The 23,529-nt window shown below is 35.2% G+C and overlaps 2 protein-coding genes across 4 annotated transcripts in view; both read right to left on the bottom strand.

Annotated features, from left to right (window-relative positions):
• LOC144965218 (autophagy-related protein 9A-like) overlaps window positions 1-4,571 on the bottom strand; it is a 38,400-nt gene extending 33,829 nt beyond the window's left edge. The window contains exon 1 of the mRNA XM_078900319.1: window positions 4,161-4,571. The gene's annotated coding sequence lies outside the window, so the exon portion shown is untranslated. The remainder of the gene's footprint in view (window positions 1-4,160) is intronic.
• A 9,180-nt stretch (window positions 4,572-13,751) lies between these two features.
• Window positions 13,752-23,529, bottom strand: part of LOC144965217 (RAB6A-GEF complex partner protein 2-like) — an 18,804-nt gene continuing 9,026 nt past the window's right edge. The window contains exons 7-10 of one of the 3 annotated variants that reach the window (XM_078900318.1): window positions 22,795-22,922; window positions 20,537-20,714; window positions 17,959-18,219; window positions 13,752-14,788 (exon numbers count right to left, since the gene is read on the bottom strand). In XM_078900318.1, the coding sequence (XP_078756444.1) occupies window positions 17,990-18,219; window positions 20,537-20,714; window positions 22,795-22,922 (536 nt within the window). In that variant the 3' untranslated portion in view covers window positions 13,752-14,788; window positions 17,959-17,989. Of the gene's footprint in view, window positions 14,789-16,743; window positions 18,220-20,536; window positions 20,715-22,794; window positions 22,923-23,529 lie in introns of those variants that run through there. The other 2 variants (XM_078900317.1, XM_078900316.1) reach the window with 2 other exon arrangements.

Raw genomic sequence — 23,529 nt, 5'->3', positions numbered from 1 at the left:
GCCGAAAGAGGAATTTCCGCACACAAGAAAAAGGAATTCGAATGGTATACTGTTTTACATATTGTATAGTTCTAAATAGATAACTGATTAGAATTTTATTATGATACATAAACACATTGCAAAATACAATCCCAAAGTTACCTTATTTCAAATGAAGTAAAGCGCCAAAACTTAATGGTAGAGATTGTAGTACAGGTGATAATGTGGTGTGGATAGTTGTAGTAATAGTAGTAGTGATGATGAAGATGTGATAGTGGTTGTTGTTCTAGTAGTAGTGGTAGTGATGATGATGTGGTGGTGGTATAGTGGTTGTAGTAGTTGTGGTCGTGATGGTAATTATGTAGTGGTGGTTGTAGTAGTAGTAGTAGTAGTAGTAGTAGTAGTAGTAGTAGTAGTAGTAGTAGTAGTAGTTGTAGTGATTATGATGTGGTTGTTGTAGTAGTGGTAGTGATGTTGATTTGGTGGTGATGGTGGTTGTAGTAGTAGTAGTAGTAGTGATAGTGATGATGTGGTGGTGGTGGTGGTTGTAGTAGTAGTGGTAGTGATGTTGTAATGGTGGTTGTAGTAGTAGTGTGTTGCAGTGATGATGATGTGGTGGTGGTGGTGGTCGTAGTAGTAGTGGTAGTGATGTTGTAGTGGTGGTTGTAGTAGTAGTGGTAGTTGCAGTGATGATGATGTGGTGGTGGTGGTTGCAGTAGTAGTGGTAGTGATGATGTGGTGGTGGTGGTTATAGTAGTAGTGCTTGTGATGATGTGGTGGTGGTGGTTGTAGTAGTAGTAGTAGTGGTAATGATGATGTGGTGGTGGTGGTTGTAGTAGTAGTGGTAGTGATGATGTGGTGGTGGTGGTTGTAGTAGTAGTGGTAATGATGATGTGGTGGTGGTGGTTGTAGTAGTAGTAGTAATGACGATGTAATGGTGGTGGTTGTAGTAGTAGTGGTAGTGATGATGATGTGGTGGTGGTGGTTGTAGTAGTAGTGGTAGTGATGATGATGTGGTGGTGGTGGTTGTAGTAGTAGAGGTCGTGATGATGATGTGGTAGTGGTGATTGTAGTAGTAGTGGTAGTGATGATGGTGGTTGTTGTAGTAGTGGTATTGATGATGATGTGGTAGTGGTTGTTGCAGTAGTAGTGGTAGTGATGACGATTCGGTTGTGGTGGTTGTAGTAGTAGTGGTAGTGATGATGATTTGGTGGTGGTTGTAATAGTGATGGTAGTTGTGGTAGTGGTAGTGATGATGATGTGGTGGTTGTAGTAGTAGTGGTATGTGATGATGATGTGGTGGTGATTGCAGTAGTAGTGGTAGTGATGATGGTTGTACTCGTACTACTAGTGGCAGTGATGATGATGTTGTGGTTGGAGAGGGGGGGGGGGGGGGGGGTATCCTTGGAACAAATTGACCTCACCGGAATTTGACGGAAGTTGTCCGGAGCCCGGAATTTTTTGCTCCAGACCAGAGTTTTTTCCGGTGAAACCGGAGTTTTGGCACCACTGCATCACCATTTTGTCTAGAGAGATCAAAATTGTTGTCTCCCTAGACAGATTTTGGCTTGGAAGACCAAAACTACTATGACTATTACTCCTACTTACTTCCACCACTACTACTGCATGATCTCTATTATAACTGCATAGTGCACTTTAAAAGTTTTATCAGACAATGTGCTTTAAAATAATATTTCATTGAGACACAAACTAATTCTACCTACCATGCTTCGCTTTTTGTAGGTCAATGGCCTTTTCTAGATGTAAATAAAAATTGGCCAGCTCTTTTCTCAGAATGCTAGGGAAAATAAACTTGAACTCTATTTCTCCAAATGTTCGTGGCTATTCGGGCTCGTTTTCTGCCAATTTTTCAGTGCTCGCAATGCTTAAGGGTTGCGGAATAGTCTCCCTATCATAAATACTCCATCAAAATGGCACGGCAGGGCTACATTATAGAAGAGACATCTGAAGGAGACCTAAATAATGAAACCAAAGTCCCAAGACAGGAACAGAGGTTGAAAGACAGAATAGCACACACATGATAGAATTGTAAGTGAAAGGTGGGAATAGAAGACAAAGCAAGACAAGAAACATCCCTTGAGCTGGTCTTGTGGTTCACGCCCAACCACCCACACAAAAGTAGGTTAACGCCTGGGTTATTCCAGTCTTCCCTTGGAATAGACCCTAGAGAAAAATTTCCCTTATGGGATGAAAAAAGGGAATTTTTCCTTTTTTTTTTGAGATATCAATTGATCCTGATGCTTTCACCTCACACAGAACTGTATGAGATATTCCAACTTTCATATAATCTAATACTAATACATAATATGGTTTCCCCATCAAAAAAAAAAGAAAATCCCGTGTGCGTTCGAATCCTGGTTCCACCACTTTTTTTTTCTGTCTTTTTTCTACAGAGCGTTGCCTATGATAAATGTCCCATCCAGCCCCCCCCCCCCCCCCCCCCTTTTTTTTTTTTTAAATATTTTTCTCTCTCTCTCTCTCTCTTGGTTCCTTTCTAGCAAATTGTCATATTCGTCCCCACTCCGGTCTCAAAATGTATATTCTAAAAAGAATAAATAATTTAAAAAGCAAACAAACAAAAATATTCAGAGAGCGACCAAATGGTCAGATAGAGAAAAAAAAAAATTCTTAATAAAAAACTTTATTTAAAATTTTAAGAAATTCATGCTCACAAACGGAATAAAGACAAACAAAAATGGAGAAAAGAATAGACTTGCTCAAAAAAAAAAGAAAAAAGGGAGCAATATGATTCGAACCTGTGCAGTTACTGGAAACAAAATGAAAGGTGGTCTAACCTACCACTAAGCTGTCTATCCACACTGATATCGGTGTATCTTAAAATTCATATATGAGCTAGATAATTTTCCACCATCTTTGCTTCCTTGCTTTGATAGTTATTTTCATCTCTGAATCGAATAATATGTTGTTCGATCTAGTTTTGTGGAAGTGCGATAATAAATTGTATTGTTTTGTATTAAGAAGACAGGAAAAAAACAGGTGTGGTCGATTTTGGAGTGAACAACACCTAGGCCTAGGGACTCGTCCGTGAAATAAACAAATTCCCGACCATCATCAATATCCCCCAAATTGTGGTTAGAATGAACAAATTATAGAAACAAAAGAAGAACAAAAAAGTTAAAAGGTAGGCAGGTAGTGGAAATTTTAATGGTTGGTGGACTATGAACCGATTTGATGATTTAACAAGTTTCTTGCTGGTTGAAAAAAAGAAGGCAAATTGCCAGTTTGACGTTTCAGTTCAAAGTGTCAAAAACTAACATTTCATTGATCCATTTGCATTTGTTTAAAAGCTGGATTTGGCATTTGAGCACTATTTACTTTCATCTTGTGTTAAATATCACTTGATATTAACTGATTTGGAACACAAATAACCACTGGCATTTTTTCAGAATATTTGGTATTTTTCAGGCCTAGTTTGGTATTTTGCATACAATCTTTCTGCCAACTTGATAAATGTGTCTGTCAATACGAAAAGGCCAGGCATTTGGTTATTGCCAAACAGGGTCTGCTAATAATCAAAAGTCCAGATTTTTTTCTTATTACCAGACAGGTGTCCGCCAATAATCAGTTTTCTTTATTGGCAGACATGTCTAGAATAACGCCAGCCCTTTATTGAAAAGACATCATTTTTGTTTTTGTTTTTTTTCTTCTACGTATAATTATAGTATAGTATATAACTATAACCTAGTAGAAGTAGAAGTAGAAAGAAGGGCTACCTCTTATTTTTAATATTTATCAAATAAAATCATGGGTTATTGGCTATATAATAATACTACTACTGTACTACTACTACTACTACTACTACTACTACTACTACTACTACTACTACTTTACTACTACTACTACTACTACTCTAACTACTACACTACTAAAACCTATTGCCTATTCGTATCTATATATAATTATAAAATAAACCCGTGTTTGATTTTGATAAATGTGCATAAAAAACTAGATCTAGATAGTATGATTTCTGAGTCTATATAAAATGAAAATAACACGTGCTTGTGATAACTCATAAACATAAAATCAACAACAAAGGAACATTTCATTCTTTATTAATTATTAATGTCTGTCGTTGGTTTCGCGAACCAAACCAACTAAACTAGATAGCTAGATACTCTAGAACTAGAACTACTACTTACCTGGTCGATAAAGCTGTGTAGATTTAAACAATTAGAAAGCTAGCTACTACTAGAAATACAAGGTCAATGAAGATTTATTTTTCATTGGTGTGACACAGAGGCTACCAGGTTCAATTCTTCCTCTTGATGGGAAACTTGAAGATTGTTGAAACTGGATCAGAGGCACAATCACAATCAGTATCAGATAGCAAAGCTTGACCCTCTGCCTTGCCGTCATGGGCTTTGGATAATCTTCTAGATATGTTTTAATCTTGCCTAAAATAAATCTTAGTATCCCTGACTGTTTTCTCTCTAAGGTTTGGTTTTATAAATAGCATCTATCTAGTTAACCTAAATAACATTTATTGGGTTCATGGAGAGTTTCTTAGTATTACGAATGTTTATCAACAAGAAGTTGCGCATGCCCAATGCGAATGTTTTTCATTGGGAAGTGGTGAGTTATTCGAATTGAATATATGACTATATATATCCGTAATTTTACGTGTCTGATTTTCTCATCTCTCTTTATCATTAGCTTTTTGCACCGAGTAGCTTATCACTTACTTTTTCCTTTTAACTCCATCTGAAGCATAGGGCGTCCACCACGGATCTCCATCTGGGACGGTCTCTGGCTACAACCTTCGCCCCCCCCCCCCCCCCCCCCCCACGACATTTTGACACTTTTCAATCCAAATATAGCGTTCTTCACCATGTTTTTGGTGGACGTCCTCCTGGGAGTTCCGTCAAGTGATGTCCTTGTGATGGACGGGTCTCTTCGCAGGGTGTGCGTTTTTGTTTTGTTTGTTTTTTTTTTGGGTGGGGTGTTGTATTTTTTTGTTTGTTTTGTTGTTGTTGTTGTTGTTATATTATACCCAACTATTAATTCAGTCAAGGGAAGTAAAACGGCTGTCCTAAATTTTCGTGCTCCATTTACTCGATAAATTCCGCTTGGGAATTCCTTCATTAAAAGTTCCGTGAACGGAGTTAGTAAGTTCACAAAGAGTAAAAGGAAAAGTTCTGAGAGTGGTAATAGCAGTATTTATTTAGTTTGATGAACAAAGTTGGGCGAGTAGAGAGTCAAATGTTTGGGGCGGGGGGGGGGGGGGGTAAATTATTACCATAACAAACAAAAACCTCCATAAACATCGGGTCCTTTTATCTTATGGCTCAGGAGGATTAAAAGTGTTTTTATTTTAGCTTCAACAAGAGCACTTTTTAATTGAGTTTTACAGCCGTTAGGCTTTTATGTTTTTGTGTTTTAGTAAGGAATGAAACAAGCGGTTGCTGTGTCCAAGACACACGCCACATGGATTGGTCAAATTAGACGATCACCAGTGGTCGCCTTAGGCAATCTTCAGTCTTACTCTATAAACAGGTAACGTGGTAGCTCATGTTCAGTATTCAAAGGATTCGCCATTAGTACCAGCTGGTTAGAATAGAGGCGCTACACAGCATTCGGTCCACGGAGTTCACCCAACCTGAATTTGTCAAACGGAGGGCGAGGGGGGGGGGGGGGGGGGGGGTAGGTAAGCGTGGTAGGTGTTTCTTTATCTTATTTTCCCTTCCTACACGATCATGGCCTACTAGAGAGTCACTATAGTTACGCCATGTACACGATACATCATAGACTTGAAATTTTCGTTTAGTTGAGTGTTACCGCGCTTACAACATAATAATAATAAACCTGTTTCAGCGCATAATAAAGAGTAAGGTACATATCACCAAAGGAGAGTTCGATGTAGTAGTTCACAGCTCGCAACACGCTTTAGGCACATAATATGTCTAATAAAACAATGTTTAAAAATAAAACAAAGAGAAATAAGTATGGTCCCAAGTAGATCGCTACGCGAGATCAATGCCAATTGTATGAAATCCTCACTTAAAGTTAAATGGAGTTAACAAATGTAATCCCATTCAGTCATTCAATACGTAATCTCACCTGGATAAACTTACTCCTCACAGAGATCTTAAACCAGGTCCTGGAAGCCAAAACTGAGTCGCCTCACTCTAGGACAAGAACAGTTAATTACAGAGAAAGGTGCAACAAATTAGAGAGAGAGAGAGAGAGAGAGAGAGAGAGAGAGAGAGAGAGAGAGAGAGAGAGAGAGAGAGAGAGGGGGGGGGGGTCCAGTGTTTATCGACCTTAACATATTTGAAAATGTCAGTTGAAATTCTGGACTTTCTTGAAAACATTTTAAACACTATAGCATAGGCGAATGTTAAAAAGTATGAGTGCAGAGACGGTCTACGCTTGTATAGGTTCCACTTCGTTCAATGACCTTCGTAATGCTTTCTTTTCATACCGTTACAGTATAAAAACAGCTGTTAAGTAACATTTGTAAGCACTTTTAAAATTGCACTCTATACACCTGAGGCTAGTGCTTTGCCCAATTTATACAAAGCTAGGGCCAGAAATGTCATTAATGCGGTCGTCAACTACACTTAACACCGGTTGACTGTGTAAGAAGACGAGCCACTTAAAAAAAAAAGTGTAACAGTAAAGAAGTTTGCGTGCAAAAATTGAAAGGACAGTATAAAAGCGAGTCACTGACAAACTGCTTGATGCTTTAGTTACTTGTTTCAGGATAAAAGGTCGACTCGGTTGTAGAGAGTAAAAAATCATGTCCCCTAAACATAGACGTCTAAGTTAAGTCCAGAGATTCTACGCTCTCTGGTTAAGTACACAAAGTTAAGTACACACAATGGTTGACTACATGTCGAGTTCTAGCTAAATATCCTATCATTCTGTTTTTCTTTGTGACAAATAATTTGTCCTAATTATTAGGGAGTAAACACTGATGTGAAATAAAGAGTTTAAAAAGTGTGCATGAAACCGTGCCAGTCAAAGCAGGGAGAAAAATACAAGGAATAAAACCCATCCTAAAAAAATAAGCCTGCGTCGACAGCGCATCGAACCCTAGACCTCCTGATTACCGGTTAGACGTGCTACCATTTCATCACAGAAGTTGCCCGATCCCCAGTCGAGGTCGGCTGATTTTTGGGATGATTTTTTCCCCCATCATACTCCCTCTGCTTTGTCTGGCAATGTTTCATACACACTTTTCATATTATCTTTATCTTTGTGTTTTTCTTATTTTTCGTTGCTAAGCACAATTCATTAGAAAATGTTTGTTGTCATTTTCTGCTTTTTTTCATCATCATCATCATCATCATCATCATCATCATCATCATCATCATCATCATCATCATTATTATTATTGTTATTATTATTATTATTATTATTATTATTATTATTATTATTATTATTATTATTATTATTATTATTATTATTATTATTATTATTATTATTATTATTATTATTGTCATTATATTTTTATTAATAGTAATAGTATTTTTATCATCATCATTAAAATGGAAATGAGGGTGGTTTCTGCAGTGCATTTTGGTAGCCTCTGGCTAGACTTTGATTCTTATTTGATACTTCTCAATTTGCCTCTCTCTCTCTCTCTCTCTCTCTCTCTCTCTCTCTCTCTCTCTCTCTCTCTCTCTCTCTCTCTCTCTCTCTCTGTGTGTGTGTGTGTGTGTGTCTGTGTGTGTGTATGGGTGTGTGTATGTGTATGTGTATGTGTGTGTGTGCAGTGGCGTGGGGCCATTGGATCGAATGGTGCCAGGCACCACACCAATCTTTTAAAAATCATTAACGGCATAATTTAATTAAAAATAAAACTGAGAAATTTTAACTCCACTGTCTTTCGCCAACTCGCCAACAACATACTGCCTTTTTTTAGTCTCCGCTCTATTCAAGATTCCGATTCACGCACTGCGCCGACTCGTGTGTTGGTGACAACACTGCGCGAATTCGTGACTGAATAACACCGTAGTGCAAAGCAATCCGAGCTCCAGTTAATGCTCTATCCATTAGTATCGCTACAGCTGATTGAGCGGGAAACTGGGACGAATTATACTATCTTCAAATAGCGGAAAAACCCTCGACTTGTGCCAGGATCTGAGAGCTCCACCGTTAGACGTTATAATTAGGGTAACTTCGGCCATACAAAATATTACATTAACTGTCAAAAACACTGATCATTGTTAAGTTTATTTCTGAGCAGCAAAGAAAAACAACATAAAACTTAAAAATATGACATATCAAAAGCCCCCTCCCCCACCTCTTTTTCACGATTATTGAATAAAGTAATTCTTTGCAACACGAAGCATTGGGGACGAAATTACCAACATTTTTCTTGCTTGTAGTGCCGAGTTGATGGTTACGCGTGTATGAGTGTTTATTTGTGTCTATGTGTGTGTGTGTGTGTGTGTGTGTGTTTGTGCGTGTGTATTTGTGTCAGTCAGAGAAAGAAAGCGAAGATTTCAACAGTTATACTTTGGTGTGTTTTTTGATTTCTTAAGTACTTAAGGGGAGTAATTTTTTCTTTGTGATGCTTTGAGATCTGAATCTACCTTTTATTTGTGCAATCATTAATAGTATTCCACTGATTTCCATTATTTGAGATATACTTTGAAGTTTTGTTTTGTTAAACAATGAATTGCAATGAATCAAGTTGACTCTTTACTTCACCGACCGTTTGGGAGATCGACACTAGATGACAAACTAGAAATAAAAAGACTAGTTCCTCACCAACCAACTGATTTTGAATTAACACAGGTGTGGAAATCTCGAAAACGCTCTTTTTCAGTGACATGGTATGACAGACATGAATGGCTCACAGTTAGTTTAGGAAAAAAAACACGTTTCTTTTGTTTTTATTGTCTACTTTATACAGATACAACAAACACTGACAAATCATGGACATCTATAAGCTATAGTGACCTTAACCACTTCCATCGTATTTCTTGACCTCCTGAACGTTGTTTTAGAACCCTTAAAAGAGTGAAAAATTTCTTGCGCAATTCAATGAAACAGGAGCGGTTAAAGTCGTTAATGATTCTGTCAATTCACAAAGCTGAAATAGATGCCAAATGCTATTCCAGATTTCAATAAACAAATTATAAAAAGATTTGCAGAGATGAAACATCGCCGTGCAGATTTTCTTTACAAGTACTAAAAGTAAGTAATTTCTGTCATAGGTTTTTTTTTTCTCTTTTGATTTACATTTATCACATATTGATTGCATTATCTACCAAATCCAATTCTTTAAATGGTTGACAAAGAATAATTACAAAGACCTTTTCACACGGGACTTGTATCTCAGTGTTGTGGCTTGTTGTTTTCATGAATTATTTGTTTTTGTGAGTTTTGTACACTCGTAGAAATCATCGACCCTCCCCCCACCCTTCCAAAAAAAGAGAGTTTTTAACATGTGCTCTCTCCTCTTAATCTTGTTCACTGTTTAAGATTTTTTTTTCTTCTTCTAATCATGGCACCACCATATGCCGTCAATACGCCACGCCGCTGTGTGTGTGATATTAGTGGCATTAATCCATAACTGCTTGATTCAAATAAAAATATCAATTCCTATCATGTGTCAATATTTTTGATAATAATTAATGATCCTCTCTGAATATTAGACCAGACAAGCCATTTAATCATCAATGACTTCAACTTTCACTTTGACAATGCTTTAAATAACTACAAAATTGCATTATGTCGTTTTTCAACACGATATAAAACGACATGTCTCCGCTCCTACATACAAAGCTAGCCACATACTAGAATGGATCACCGTAAAAAAAACTAATTCCTAGTTAAAATCACAATTACGTAATGTATCATCACCATAATAACAATTTAAATATTCACCACCCTGTCCCCTCTACTCGGGACATCAAAAATACCGACATTACCAACTTTAACAATGACCTCACTTAAGTGTTCCCCTATTAAGAGTTGTTAGAAAGAAAAGCTTGGGTCCAAGTTTTTAATGGTTTTACGATGCTTGTGACACTTTAAGGTCATATCAGTATCAGCGGCAGTTAAAAGGAAGAAAATTGGATTTAAAACAAACAAACAAACATTAAAAGAATGCAAGGAAAGTAGGACTAACTAAAGGGGACTGGTTCAAATAAGGCGCAGAAGTAGATTCGAAGAGCACACTATCGGTGGGTTGTGGATAGCTCATACTGTAGAGTTACCAGTACGGTCGTAGTAAGTTCGTGGGTTCGGGCCCCCATCGCCAACGAGAAGTTTTTATTCTCTGTTGTCTTCTGGCACTTTCCTACTCATTTCATTTCTTGTTATTATCAACATAAGTGCCTGCTCCACTCACTTTTCTGAATTAACTATCAGTGTACCTACTTAGTTTGAGATAACCTAAAAGTCTCATATCCAGACACAAGCACGGGTTCCCACCGGGAGGAATATACTCAAATGTTTACCAAAAAAATATAAGAACACACAAAACAGATGATTTACAAGGGAAAAAAATAATTTCGCTAAATCAATCCTCTATACATTTGACTGTTCCCCTCTCAGCCAAGGACTCCAGCCAGGGCCAGTGCAAAACCAAGTAATTTCATTCCAAGACAAAGTCAGAAAGCAACCTGGAAAAGGGAATATAAGGGGATAGAAGTCACTCTTGTCTCTTTCCAATCAGTCAGCATTTTGTAACGAATTTGTAAAAAATATATAACAAAATCAGTGATAAGATTAAACGTGAGCTTGACCCACTACCCTCAAAGTTGCTTGCCTCGACACACGTTTATCCTCAATTATTATAAACCCTTCAATCACCAATGGGGTCGACCGGGAATGTTTGAGTACCGCATTGCCCATCTTTCCATAAAAAAATGGCCGCCATTGAATTCAAATGAGCCTTTAAAAATATAAAAAATTAAACCCAAAAACTACTGCACTCTATCCAACCTGCCTTTCATATATAAAATTTTTAATTGAAAAGCATTTCAATCGACAAACAGAGACAACACTCATCAGAATCTTAAATGACCTCATCAAGAACACGGATTCCAAAACAGAGCAAGTGTATTGCGTCTTTTTGATCAGTCAGCAGCGTTTGATTCAACTGACAATGGCATTTTTGCTGACGATTATTAACAAGGTATTCAGTATACACGGACTTGCCCTGTCATGGTTTGATTCCTATCTCTCATGGTTAATGATGTCAACATTGCATAAACATGTCTTTAAATTTGATGTACCTCAGGCCCAGTGCTCAGTCTGGTTCTAATCTCTTTATGCAGTCTCTTTCTACTGTAATTCCTAATAATACAATCTGTCCTAACATTTCTATGCTGACAACATCCACATTTTTAGCTCTATAAGAACGGAAGATATCTATAGCCTTGTTTCTAAAATTATAACTTGCTTCACGTAATTAAGGAATGGCTGAATCAGAATAGATTAAAACTGTGATGATAAAACAGAAATATCACTGTTGCCTTCAGTGCGTCACTTTCTATGTCTCTTCATATCAAGTATCTTATTAAGAACGGTTAGGAAAATTGTTAAAATTCAACAACTCCTTCATTTCAACACCGCTAAGTTATCAGGTAATGTCTAAGTCCTCTCTAAATGAAACCAGATTATGACGTCACTACATGAGCTGAGGGAAACAAAGAAAATGGCAGACCCAAAACTACATGGCGGCGTACAGTTGAAAGAGAAAGAAACCTTGCAGTATTAAACCATCAGTTGTGGAAACCCTCTCCATTCCTCAGGAAACTTTAAAACATCTACATTCCAAGCAGACCCTCAGTTCCTTAATTATTAATCAATCTCAAACAGCAAAATCAATGAGAAATCCTTTGAATTCTTAATCTCAATCATTAACCAATGAAGCTTGTTAAATAAAGAAATTAAGACCACGTGGTTTATATAAAAATTAACACATACACACACGCGCGCGCGCATCCTCACAAATACATGCACTGATACCAGTGACATCTATATCATGAAGTCCTTAGACTGATACTCATTATGTGCGTCAACACCGCCTGACCTTAATATACAAAGATAGGGCATTTTAATCGACGACAGTTGCATGTGATCACGTTTAGCCAATCAGAAGCTTTTATTTCTATAGTTGTTAGGCATAATCCTACAGTTGTTTACACTTTTAAACGCTCATTAAACCACGAATCTGTCAAATCAGTCCTGGTTTCTCTGAGATAGATAAATACACTCCCTTTGTTGCGATATCTTACATGCTATTGGTGGAAGTGACAGCATTATTAAGCCTTGGAAAGGGTGCCTATCTGAAGGAAATTCAACTATTGCTTTAAAAGTGTGACTGGGGGTCGCATTTTTAAACTTGAAAATTATATAACTATATATAACAATATCTATGTTTAATTTTTGTTTGTTTTTAAGTAGAAAAATGATTGTAGTTTTTGGAATCACCATAAACTGAAGTTTGATAATTTTTGCTATTTCCACTTAGTTGTTTTTAAAGGTTTTAAGGCGCTTGCATTTTACTTGCAACACATTTAGGTCATATCAGCGCCAGTAAAAAGGAAGAAAATGGGATAGTAAAATGTTCTAGAATTACAATTAAAGTACCCAAGAAAAGGGAAGACAAAGGGGAATTAGTTCAAATAGAGAACAAGGGCACATTTCAGTGTACTTAGTTTGAGATCACCAAAATCCTGGCACAAGCACAGGTCCCCACTAAGAGAAACACATTCAGATGTTTACAAATCATATAATATATGTACAACAAAAATAATACAGTGCATAACAGAGAGATGATTTACAAGACAAAAAACACCATCTCCAATTTGACTGTTTCCCTCCCAGCCGGGGCCAGGACAAAACCCAAGAAATCCCATTCCAAGGCAAAGACAGAAAACATATAATAAAACAGATATAGGGAGTTATAAGGCACAATAAGTTGGAGGTCAATAACCCCACCCTGTATTTCCACTTTAAAACTGATTTTCTGTTTTCCAAATCCTGACATAATACGGCTTCGAGGGGTGGGGTCACATTAGAGATGTAAACCTCGTGATTTCCTACCAACTTTGAATTTGAACCATACTACAGACTCTGAAGCAGCTGAAAGCAATACGTCACCAAGTTAGACAGGATATGGAGATGGAATAAGCACCGTTTCTTCATGGCAATTCCCATCCACACACATGTGCCAGGACAAGGAAGGTAATCGCATCATTTGGATGGACAACACAACACTGTTCAACCCTCCTTATTCACGAGATTTGGCACCTTTGGACTTTTAGTTATTTTGGTCTACTGAAGGATGAAATGAGGAGACACCATTTGAAGATGATGAAGAAGCCAATTCAACTCAGTGTTACTTACCCTAACAAAATAGTGGACTGTGGGCTATGGAGACAGGCAGATACTATTACTATGTTAAGAAGTAACATTTTGCTCGAATAATGCCAAGCTTCAATTTGAGGTATTGATTTAATTTGTTTTATATTAATAACCAGTCCCATTACTTTTTGACTCAGCCTTGTATACAGGAATAGAATAGAAGAGTGACTGCTCTAGTCTGTTAAGGAAAGACAAAGAACTATTTTCAACCAAATGATTACATTCCAAGGAAAAGAAAGAGTTGCACAGGCGACAATGGGGATACCAGGAATTGATAGGACAGCAACCTCAGGCATTAAAGAACCTTTTCCGGTTCACAACTGGTAGAAATTTCATACCTACAGATGCAAATTAATAAGATTATGAAAAACAAAAAATTCGAAATCACACATTTTGCATCTATGTAATTTATAACATTTATTTCATGATACTTATATTACATATTATATTACATAACACCAATCACCAAATAAGACTATATGGCAAATGCCATAGAACTATTTACAATACAATTATAATTTCAAAATGGCACAGTAACATAGATAACTTTCATTCACCAATTATTAAGTAGTAGTCTATGAAGTTCTCTTGTCCAACTACTAACCTTATTGTTGGCAATACATACAAGATAATGTTAACAAATCGACAATAAAGGCCTTTACTAAGGTGCTAAATAAAGAGAGGCAAAATACATATCAGCACTGCTAATTAACTCGGAAAACAGACAAAAAGCAAACAAAAACTAACAAAACAAATAAATGTCCATGCTTTCTGTTGATAACAGTTCCCATTAGAACATCCAACTATCAGGAGATAAAAAAAACGAAAGATTTATCATGCTCAATGCGCTTCACAATGTTTCATTTATTCCTACAACAGGCCATATGAAACTATATTTCCATTTTATAAATATCAGTTGTCCGTTAGGCGTCCTTCTTGTACTCACATTCTTACAATATTCATCACTACCTATAGCCAGGCACTCATTCACACCTGAGGGGTTCTGCGGTTATGTGTGTTAAGTGCCTTACTCAAAGACACAACGTCAGAACCATAATTCTCCACCATCCCTGTCACCCATCTGGCCACTGACCATGCTTAACATAACTTAACTGTTGTGACAAGATGAGACCATATACCACTAAGCCACCTAGCCAAAAGGTTCAATGGACAAGAACGGTTTTGTTACCAATAAAAATCAAGCATTTTCATTAGATTATTCTACCCAATATTTATTGACGTTATGCATCATTGGTTTAAGAGTCATCTTGGCCTTAAATGAGAAAACCACATATTATCGAATTGAATGGTTTGTAACAGTAGTCATTGTTGAAGTGTGATAACGGTGACGTCCAGGGTGTTGCGGCATTTCATTCATACCAATGTTGCTTCCCTGTCAAGAGTTGTCGTGCTATCCACTAACTTTGACCTTGACCTACAGGACGAAATTGTAATAGCAGGCAACTGAGCTTTATTATAGCCATTCAATTGTGTTATACAATGATTTTGGAAAATAAGAGTTACAAGATCTGTCCACATGAAAAATATATAAAAACTAGTCATCATCACAGTCAGTCAGATAGGTAGGGTTTATAAGTGTCTATGAATTTCTCATCTGCTTCCAATTTTTTGATTTAAAGTAATCAAAGGTACAGTGTGTAAGCTAGAGAACACATTGTCCTTTTTCAACCACAAATTGGTTCATTTCAGTGAGAGAAGAACTAGACAATACCATTATGTCATGCCAAAACGTAATGAGCACGTTTAAAGGCTATATATGAATGCTGTATGAATACTCGTTTTTTTTCTTTTCTTTCAAAGACAAGTCTATTAAAATTACATAAGATTTGATCAAAATTATCATGTAGTATCATCTTTAGATAATTTGAACAAAAACATTTACAATATTTACAAAGTTAATAAATCTCAGATAAAGAGTTATTGATATTAATACAGTAGAACATGAAAGTAACGTACTCGGAAATAGCGAGTAAAATCTAAATCCCCGTTTTTTTCCCTTATTTGAGTCAATAAAATTAGCATGAAAGTACCGAGTATGAATAAGAGGTCAACTCGGAAATAACGAGCATTTCCTGCCCCAGCCTAGGACTGCGAACGAAGTAAAGCAAAACAAGAGACAATGGCAATTTAAATACTTTTAGCCTAGCCTCTTTTCTTTTCTTATTTTTCGTTACGAGTAATATTACATAGTAGCCTAGTCTGTAGTAGTACATAATAGGCTAAACAAATTTGGGTGGGGGTTGGGTTTGTGTGCGTGTGTGTGTATTGGGGGTGGGGGTCAATTATTCAACCAATGTGGTGCCACGCGACGCGCGAGGTAAGCACATGTCAACATGCCTCACTTTGCAGCATCGGTCAGCGAGTAGCATCGTTAACGAACGACACAATCAGCGAGAGAGGGGAGTGTGGAACCATATATTTCAATGGGTCAGTGATTGAGTGATGCGCTTGCTTACCTCATCAAACATGCCGAGTGCATACAAACACTCGCGCGCACATGCACACACACACACACACTTCTATGTTCTTGTTTTTTTTCTAGTCATGATTTTACTTGAAAACAAAAACAAAAACACAAAAAACCAAGCATTCTGCCACTTCTGTGAAGAAATTGAAATAGGGGCGACGGCTTTTACTCGAATTAAACACTGGGGGGAATAACCAGCAATATTATAACCTTTCCTGGCAACTCGGGAATAGCGAGAACTCGGAAATAGCGAGTAATCATGAGTGGACCCGTCGAACTCGCTATTTCCGAGTTCTACTGTAATAAGTGTGAAGAATATGTTTATTTTAAGTTGTGACTCATGACCCAGTAAATGCATTGTCAAAACAAAGTCGTACATTCGATTCCAGTTATATGTTGTATAGGAACTTCTCAAATAACAGTATGACTCAAAGCATATTCTCTATTCCTTCTTTACAACATAGTGTAAAGTAGTTCAGTTGTGTTGAGTATCACTGATGGTGCGAATATTTTTAATTCTTTTAGCTGCATATGACCATTACAAGTGGAATCAAAAGGATCTTATTAAATGCTTAAGAGTACTTAAGAGTATTAATAAATAATTATGTTAAAATACCGACAATAGAAACATTCTAATGTTCTTCTTATTCTTAAAAAGTTTACCATGCTGAAATAGTCCAGTAGATTTAGAAGAAATTGGTACCAAGCTAATTTTTATTCTGATGAAACAAGACCATGTTCTGGTCCTCCGTTATGGGAATAGTCGTTAACAATTTTCTATTTGTTTGAGAATATTTTCCTCTTTGTCTTTGCTAAAAGGAAATAATCAATAAAAATTAATCTTTTCCTTTAACAAAGACGAAGAGGGGGTAATATGGCATTGAGTCGCATTTCCTATTCAATTTATTTATTTTACATAAAAGGTATACTTTTTGATGGTTTGGCATTTTAAAACACCATTGTTTGGGGTGGGTGGAATTCCCCTAAAGGTGGGGGAATGTTGGACTCTGGTGGCAGACAATTTTTTCATCTGTCTATGGCCTTGCTATTCAATCCCCCAAAATCGTTTTTACTTTCCATGTGAATGTGTCTTTTTTTTTCTTTTGGAATGGTGCCATTTGGTTTCGCCTGGGCCCTGCCTGGGATGTTCTGCAGATAGGGAAACAGATGTATTTCTATTTTTGTGAAAGATGATAATTGTTTCCTTTGTAGATCATCTTTCCATTATTGACTATGTAATTGTTATGATTTTGAAATAATACTTGTTCTTACTTCTTAGTGTATCTTTTTTTGTATTCTCAGTGTCAGTGTGGGACTTCCGGGTGGTTTCAGACTAGCTACAAGGATATATATGTACATATAAACTGCTATTTTTCACAGCAACTTCATGAGGGCGCTTCCTTATTTGAGGTCCTTGCCATCGCTGAGGAAATGGTCCATAAAATTATTCTTGGCCTTCAGAGACGGACCACAATATTAGACTATCAAAGTCATATAAAGTGAACTGCCATAAACTTCAAAATTGGCCCTTTTAAAGGCCATCAAACCATCAAGATTGATTTCTCTTGTTATTTTTTTGCATTTTCTCATTTGATTCCCTTTAATATTTTAGAATGACTGATATATCGACATCACGCTTATATCAATATTTTACCTTGGTCCCGGCGATGTCGATATATCTGTGCTCGACTGTATGTTAAATTTAGTTTGGTACCAATTTCTTCCTGGTAACCCTATCTTTAAGCTTAAATATATAGGACTAAAATCTCCGTAACAATATTGATTGAAATAATTCATTTATCAAATTGAACTTTGGCATTGAAGTTTAAATCCGATCAAATCCTTCAAAGGTAACAAATAAAAAAATTGAGTATCTGAATAAAAACAAAACAAAAACAAACTGGTATCAACCCAAAATGCAAGATTTAGTTCTTATGAATGTTAATTTTATAACGCTTAATTAAGAATGGATGTAGCAATTTGATCATATATTTATTTCTGAGGAAACCAACAGGCATTTCACCAATTGTCCAATTAAATTTGTTGACAAAATCCGAATGAGTTGAAAAAAAAATCCAAATTGAGCAAAATGTAGTCTTTAAAAAATCTGTTTGTACTTTTTATATCGATATAAGTAGTTGGTCTGCATCAACTGGTGACATGTAAGGTGGCAGATGTTTTCATGAGAGTTACACTTGATGCGTGAAGAGGATTTGTTGGGAAAACTTTGATGGGCAAATCCCACACCATTGTCTCCACATGTAGAGTGGGTGGCCCTTGCCACTGAAATTCTTCTTCATTGGAGGTGAGAATATTTTGTCCTTTTAGATCATCAACAGACGTAACAAATTCAAAATGAAGTCTCCACCTCTGGCAAACTGTAAATAGAATTGAAAAAGATGATTGAAACTTTAATTTAAAAAAAAATAAATTAAAAAATATAAAAAATAAAAGAACAGAAAAAGAAACAACGGAGCAGAGATTCACATATTTTCCCCTCAACACGTTTAAGTATTGAGGGGGGTTGAGGTGGTCAAGTGATTTAGCACTACATTGTACAGCAGAAAGCTCTGGGTTCGAGTCCTACTTTTACCCTTTGGACAGGATTATTTATCCCCAATCACTCACTTGGACAACATGGATATTTCTGTTGTCATCAGACTTTTGTTGGATAGAATACAGTATCTATAATCCTTCATGAAATGCAAAAGCAACAATATCTCATATTGCCGTGTGGAAAGTATGAGTTAAAAAAAATATATCGATACTTTCCTTTTTGTAAGGGTAGGTATGCAGTATGATTTAATTCTTGGCCTACCTGACCTATCTGAAAATAGTTATCTAGAAATGTGTTGAACTGTAATGTCCATTGAACTATTTCTTAAAATGGTGGCTAGGAATGTCACCAGAGTTTCACCAACCCTTCAGGGTTTTGAGAGAGGAAAGACAGAAATACCCCTTATAGCAGTCTCTAAGTTTGTCATTTATAAACTCTTCAACATTGGTATGACATGAGTGATTTCTAGAAGCATAAGTGTGAGTTGTGACATAATAATAATAATAATAATAATAATAATAATAATAATAATAATAATAATAATAATAATAATAATAATAATAATAATAATAATAGTTATAATAAAAATACTACTACTACTACTACTACTACTACTACTACTACTACTAATAATAATAATAATAATAATAATAATAATAATAAGAAGAAGAAGAAGAAGAAGAAGAAGAAGAAGAAGAAGAAGAAGAACAACAACAACAACAACAACAATAAAAATAATAGTAATAATAATAATAATAATAATAATAATAATAATAATAATAATAATAATAATAATAATAATAATAATAATAATAATAATAATAATAATAATAATAAATTGCGCGTATATAGCACATATTCCCATTGGAGGGATCTATGCGCTTTACAATAAAATCTTGAGAATAAAAAGAAACATGAAAACATGACATACAATAGCAACAGGTCTATACATATATGCAAGTAAATACAAATATTATAAAAATACAATGAAAAATGTGTGGTTTCACCGCAAGGCCTACCAAAAGAGAATTACAATAATCGAGACTAGAAAGTATAAATGTGGAAGTGATTTTCTTTGCTAGGAAAGATAAGGTCTTATGAGCCAGAGTTTTCTAATTTCCATAAAAAGAGACTGACATACTTTACTTATTTGAAAATCCATACTGAGAGTTTGATCATAATAAATTCCAACATATTTTATGCTTTGGTTGTACTGAACTACAGATGAATCTATTGTCATTGGGGGGAGATTGATAGTTTTAATTTTATGACGTGTAGCATATGCCATTAACTCTATCTTTTCGTTGTTCATTTTTAATTTGTTAGCGTGCATCTATTTGTTGACATTTTCTATACAGGTTTGAATATTATGGGTGCATTCTTGAATGTTCTCGATTGACACTTAATGTGAGTAGAAAAGATTCAGTAAAGAGTTAAATTTGTATCCTTATTCAGCAGAATTATAAGTCTTGAGGCCTTGGCATAAAACGCTATATAAACACTCTTATCATTATTATTACTACTATTATTATTATTAATATTATTTATATTATTATCATTATTATCATTTTTAGATCATTATTAATATTTTTATCATTATTATTACTAGAGTTTTTTCTTCAGTAGTCGTAAGTTTTAGTTTATGAATAAATGTGTTTATGAGTTAAAATTTGCTCCATTTTCCCTCTTGGGTATGAAACTGTTGACATGGGAGCGTATTCAAGGTCAATGATCTCTTAATTATTTTTTTTTTCCCACTTTCTTTTTTGCAAATCATCTTAACCAGCAGGCTTGGGGATTCACAAATGGATTTCACCAATAATGCTCTATCAGATATAATAATGTTACATAATGATAAGATACACAATGTTGGAATGCTACAGAATAAATACAAAAAAAACAACAACTGTTCATATAAGGTTTTTTCAATCAGAACTGTAACTCTTTCAATACACTATTGATGTAGTTTATAAAGGCGACTTGGAAATCCTGTCAGGATTGTGTAAACGGGAGAATCTAATATTGCACTAACTGACAAACATTGCAAATACAAAGATGCCCATACTTTGTGGGTATCTTTTCCCTAAATTCTACATTAAAACTTTGACTCAAATCTTGTATGCCTGAAATATACCTACCAATATCGGTGATGAAACCTGGTGTGGCAGTCAAAGGAATAGGAATGTTCATGTGTGACTTCACTAAATCCACACAAGTCTCTTGATGTCTGACATATGAAGTTATGGCTGAACCCTGACTGGGCTTACGTCGACACTCTTCAGATATTTGCTCCTCACTTTGCAAAGTGACAGAGTACTGTTCAAAGACCATATGAAAAAAAAAAGGTCACATTTGTTTTGCATAGGGTGAGTTGATATGCTTGATCCCCATCACCCTATACCCCCCCCCCCCCCCCAACAACCCCATAAAAAAAAAGAAAAAAGAAAGAGAAGGCAACATGAAATGATATAATATTAATTAAAAATGAGCATTGTTCAAATTGAGACCTTTAGCATAGTGGAAACTTTTCAAAGAGCTAAAATAGGACACCTTAAGTCGCACTACTGTCATGACTAAATGGCAGTATGTTTGGACTATTATAATTTATAATCTAAATTTAGAAATATAAACTCTATTTGTCTATTCCTTGTTTTAATTCGCTGGTCAAAAAAATCATAATCCTAGGATATGCCAGGGTTATTACCTTACATACAAACAGTCCAATTAAAAAAAAAATTCTGATTGCCAAATCGTGAACGTTGGCCGATATGCTTTAGATCAACATGCTGAGTATCTGATTATCCAAAGAAACAGTTGTGACAAAATCTTTTTCATCATTTTTACATATACTTATTAAATTTAATATCTTCATCAGTATATATCTCGATGAAATATAGGTATCCCTAAAAATGTATAGAAGAAATTATTAATTTATGGCTGTCATATCTGACTGCTTATAAACCTATTAATGCACCATATTAAAACTGACACGATATCCAAATGCTGTCATCAATTATACAAACTTGAGATACATAAATAATACAACTTAGATTATTCCCCCCAAAAATAAAAAAAATAAATTAATTAATTAATCAAAAAAAAACAAATGGGGGACAAAATTTGTTCATTTATTAGCAAGATATTTTCAATACTTTTTAATCAGATGGGCAAAAAAGAAAAAAGGTAGAATAAAAGGATGGCTTGTTCACCTTGAATGGAGATCAAATTTGTTTAATTGCCCATGAATGGAACATGAGAGCATTAAAAAGAGAACAAAAGTTGATAAGGATTTTAACCCTTTGAAGATCAACATTTTAACCCTTTGAAGATCAACCAACAAAAAGCCAACAATGCCAACTATTCATAGGCTGGGCAGTCAGGACTGGGCTCAGTAATTAAAATCTAATCGCTGATTAAGCTTGTCACTGCTGCTGACTGTTTCAAGCTTTGATGAAAAAAAAAATGGTGGGGAAATTGAAATTTCAGTCCAATTTTATTTGCAGGAGGAGATAATTGACATGTCAATTTAGTCAAAATTGGACAAAGATTATGACTTTGGTGATAAAAAAAATACCACTTTTGTAAACAATGAATAATAATTTGTATCTCCCTAATTTGTAGGCTGATTTCATCAACATTGCTATCAATGTTATTAAAATGATGAGATAGGAATTTTAGACTTATTTTTTCGGACACAAAACCATTACTTAGTATTACTGAACATTAAGAAGGATATTTCGAAAATAAAAAGCACACACTGTTGCTATCTATTCTTGTCAAATCCCTCTCTTGAACTCCCCACTCAATCACAAGCGTTCAAATAGTCATTCAAAACAAAGGTATGACAACCATCAAAATATTACGATATGAAGATGCATAAAACGTAACACCTTTCTGAGTCATCCTATTAGCTAAAAACTAGAAGTAATACAATATCACAGTGAGGAATTTGAAAATCACAGTGTTGAAATTGGTCTGAAAAAAAGAAAATTATTGGTCTTTGTCTCACAAAATTGGTTGAAAAACAGATGTTTCACAAGTAAATCTTATATTGAAAATTGATTTTGTTTATTATAGCAACTTTTTAATATATTGACCAATGTTCGTGATTTTTTATACCTTTTTACATTTTTCAATGACATGAGAATACTAATGTACATTGGATGTTTCTAATATGACTAGAACACAAATTGGCTTTTTTTTTTTTACTGCTGTCATTAAGCCATGCCTAACTAATGAATTAATGAAGCAGAGATAATTACTCAACCATGAGATGGTCATCTTCAAAACTTTCAACGATGACGTTTGTGCTGTCAAAACAACTTATCACTGAGGCGTCATTAATCTAAGAAATCAATTGTATAATATAACAAATAAAAAATCCCTTATTACATACCTGTACACATTGTACTGTTCCTTCACTAAAGTCAAACATGCCAACAATGTCTTCACCAAGTTTGTAAGCTTGCTTAAAAAGTAGAAACCTGGCCACTTTGCCCTTGGCATTGGTGATATTATATGAATCTATAATGGAAGAGAACAGAAAACAAGAGATCATTTAATTTATTAAGGCAAAAAGACAAACAAACAAACAAACATACCACAACTTGTAAGGTCTGAAGGCCATTATGAAAGGATCTAATTTAGCTAAAAGAAATAAATAATAAAACTAAAACTCAACATGCCATCTATTCCCATTAATCCATCTCTTTTTTTTAGTATTTGATTCATGTCTTTGATAACAATGTCTTTCATAAATTGGCTCTCAAAAGTTTCTGTGACATTTTTAATTTGATTCATTTTGTTTTGTGATTGTTTCCCAAATTATTATTTTTCCTGAGTTGTCATTGTTCCATTATTACATTTGATTACATTTGATCATGGGTGAAAGTTAACGGGGATCAATTTGCCTGAAAGACAGACCAGTGAAGCCAGTTTGCCTGAAAAAGATGCTAATTTAATTTTTTTAAATCTGCGACTCACCGGTTGAGAGCCAATGATCAAAAAAAAAATTTTTTTTTTTTTTTTTTTAAAATAAAAAAAGAAAAGAAAAAAGTATTTAGTCTGCACGATTGAAAACAAAATTTATATATAAAAGCAAAATAAATCTTCGTCATTTAAACTCATTCGT

The sequence above is a fragment of the Berghia stephanieae genome, chromosome 2 (assembly GCF_034508935.2).
Source record: "Berghia stephanieae isolate SIO BIC M18660-M18661 chromosome 2, UCSD_Bste_1.3, whole genome shotgun sequence".
Taxonomy (NCBI): Eukaryota; Metazoa; Mollusca; class Gastropoda; order Nudibranchia; family Aeolidiidae; genus Berghia; species Berghia stephanieae.
This window is presented reverse-complemented; position numbering and strand designations above follow the sequence as displayed.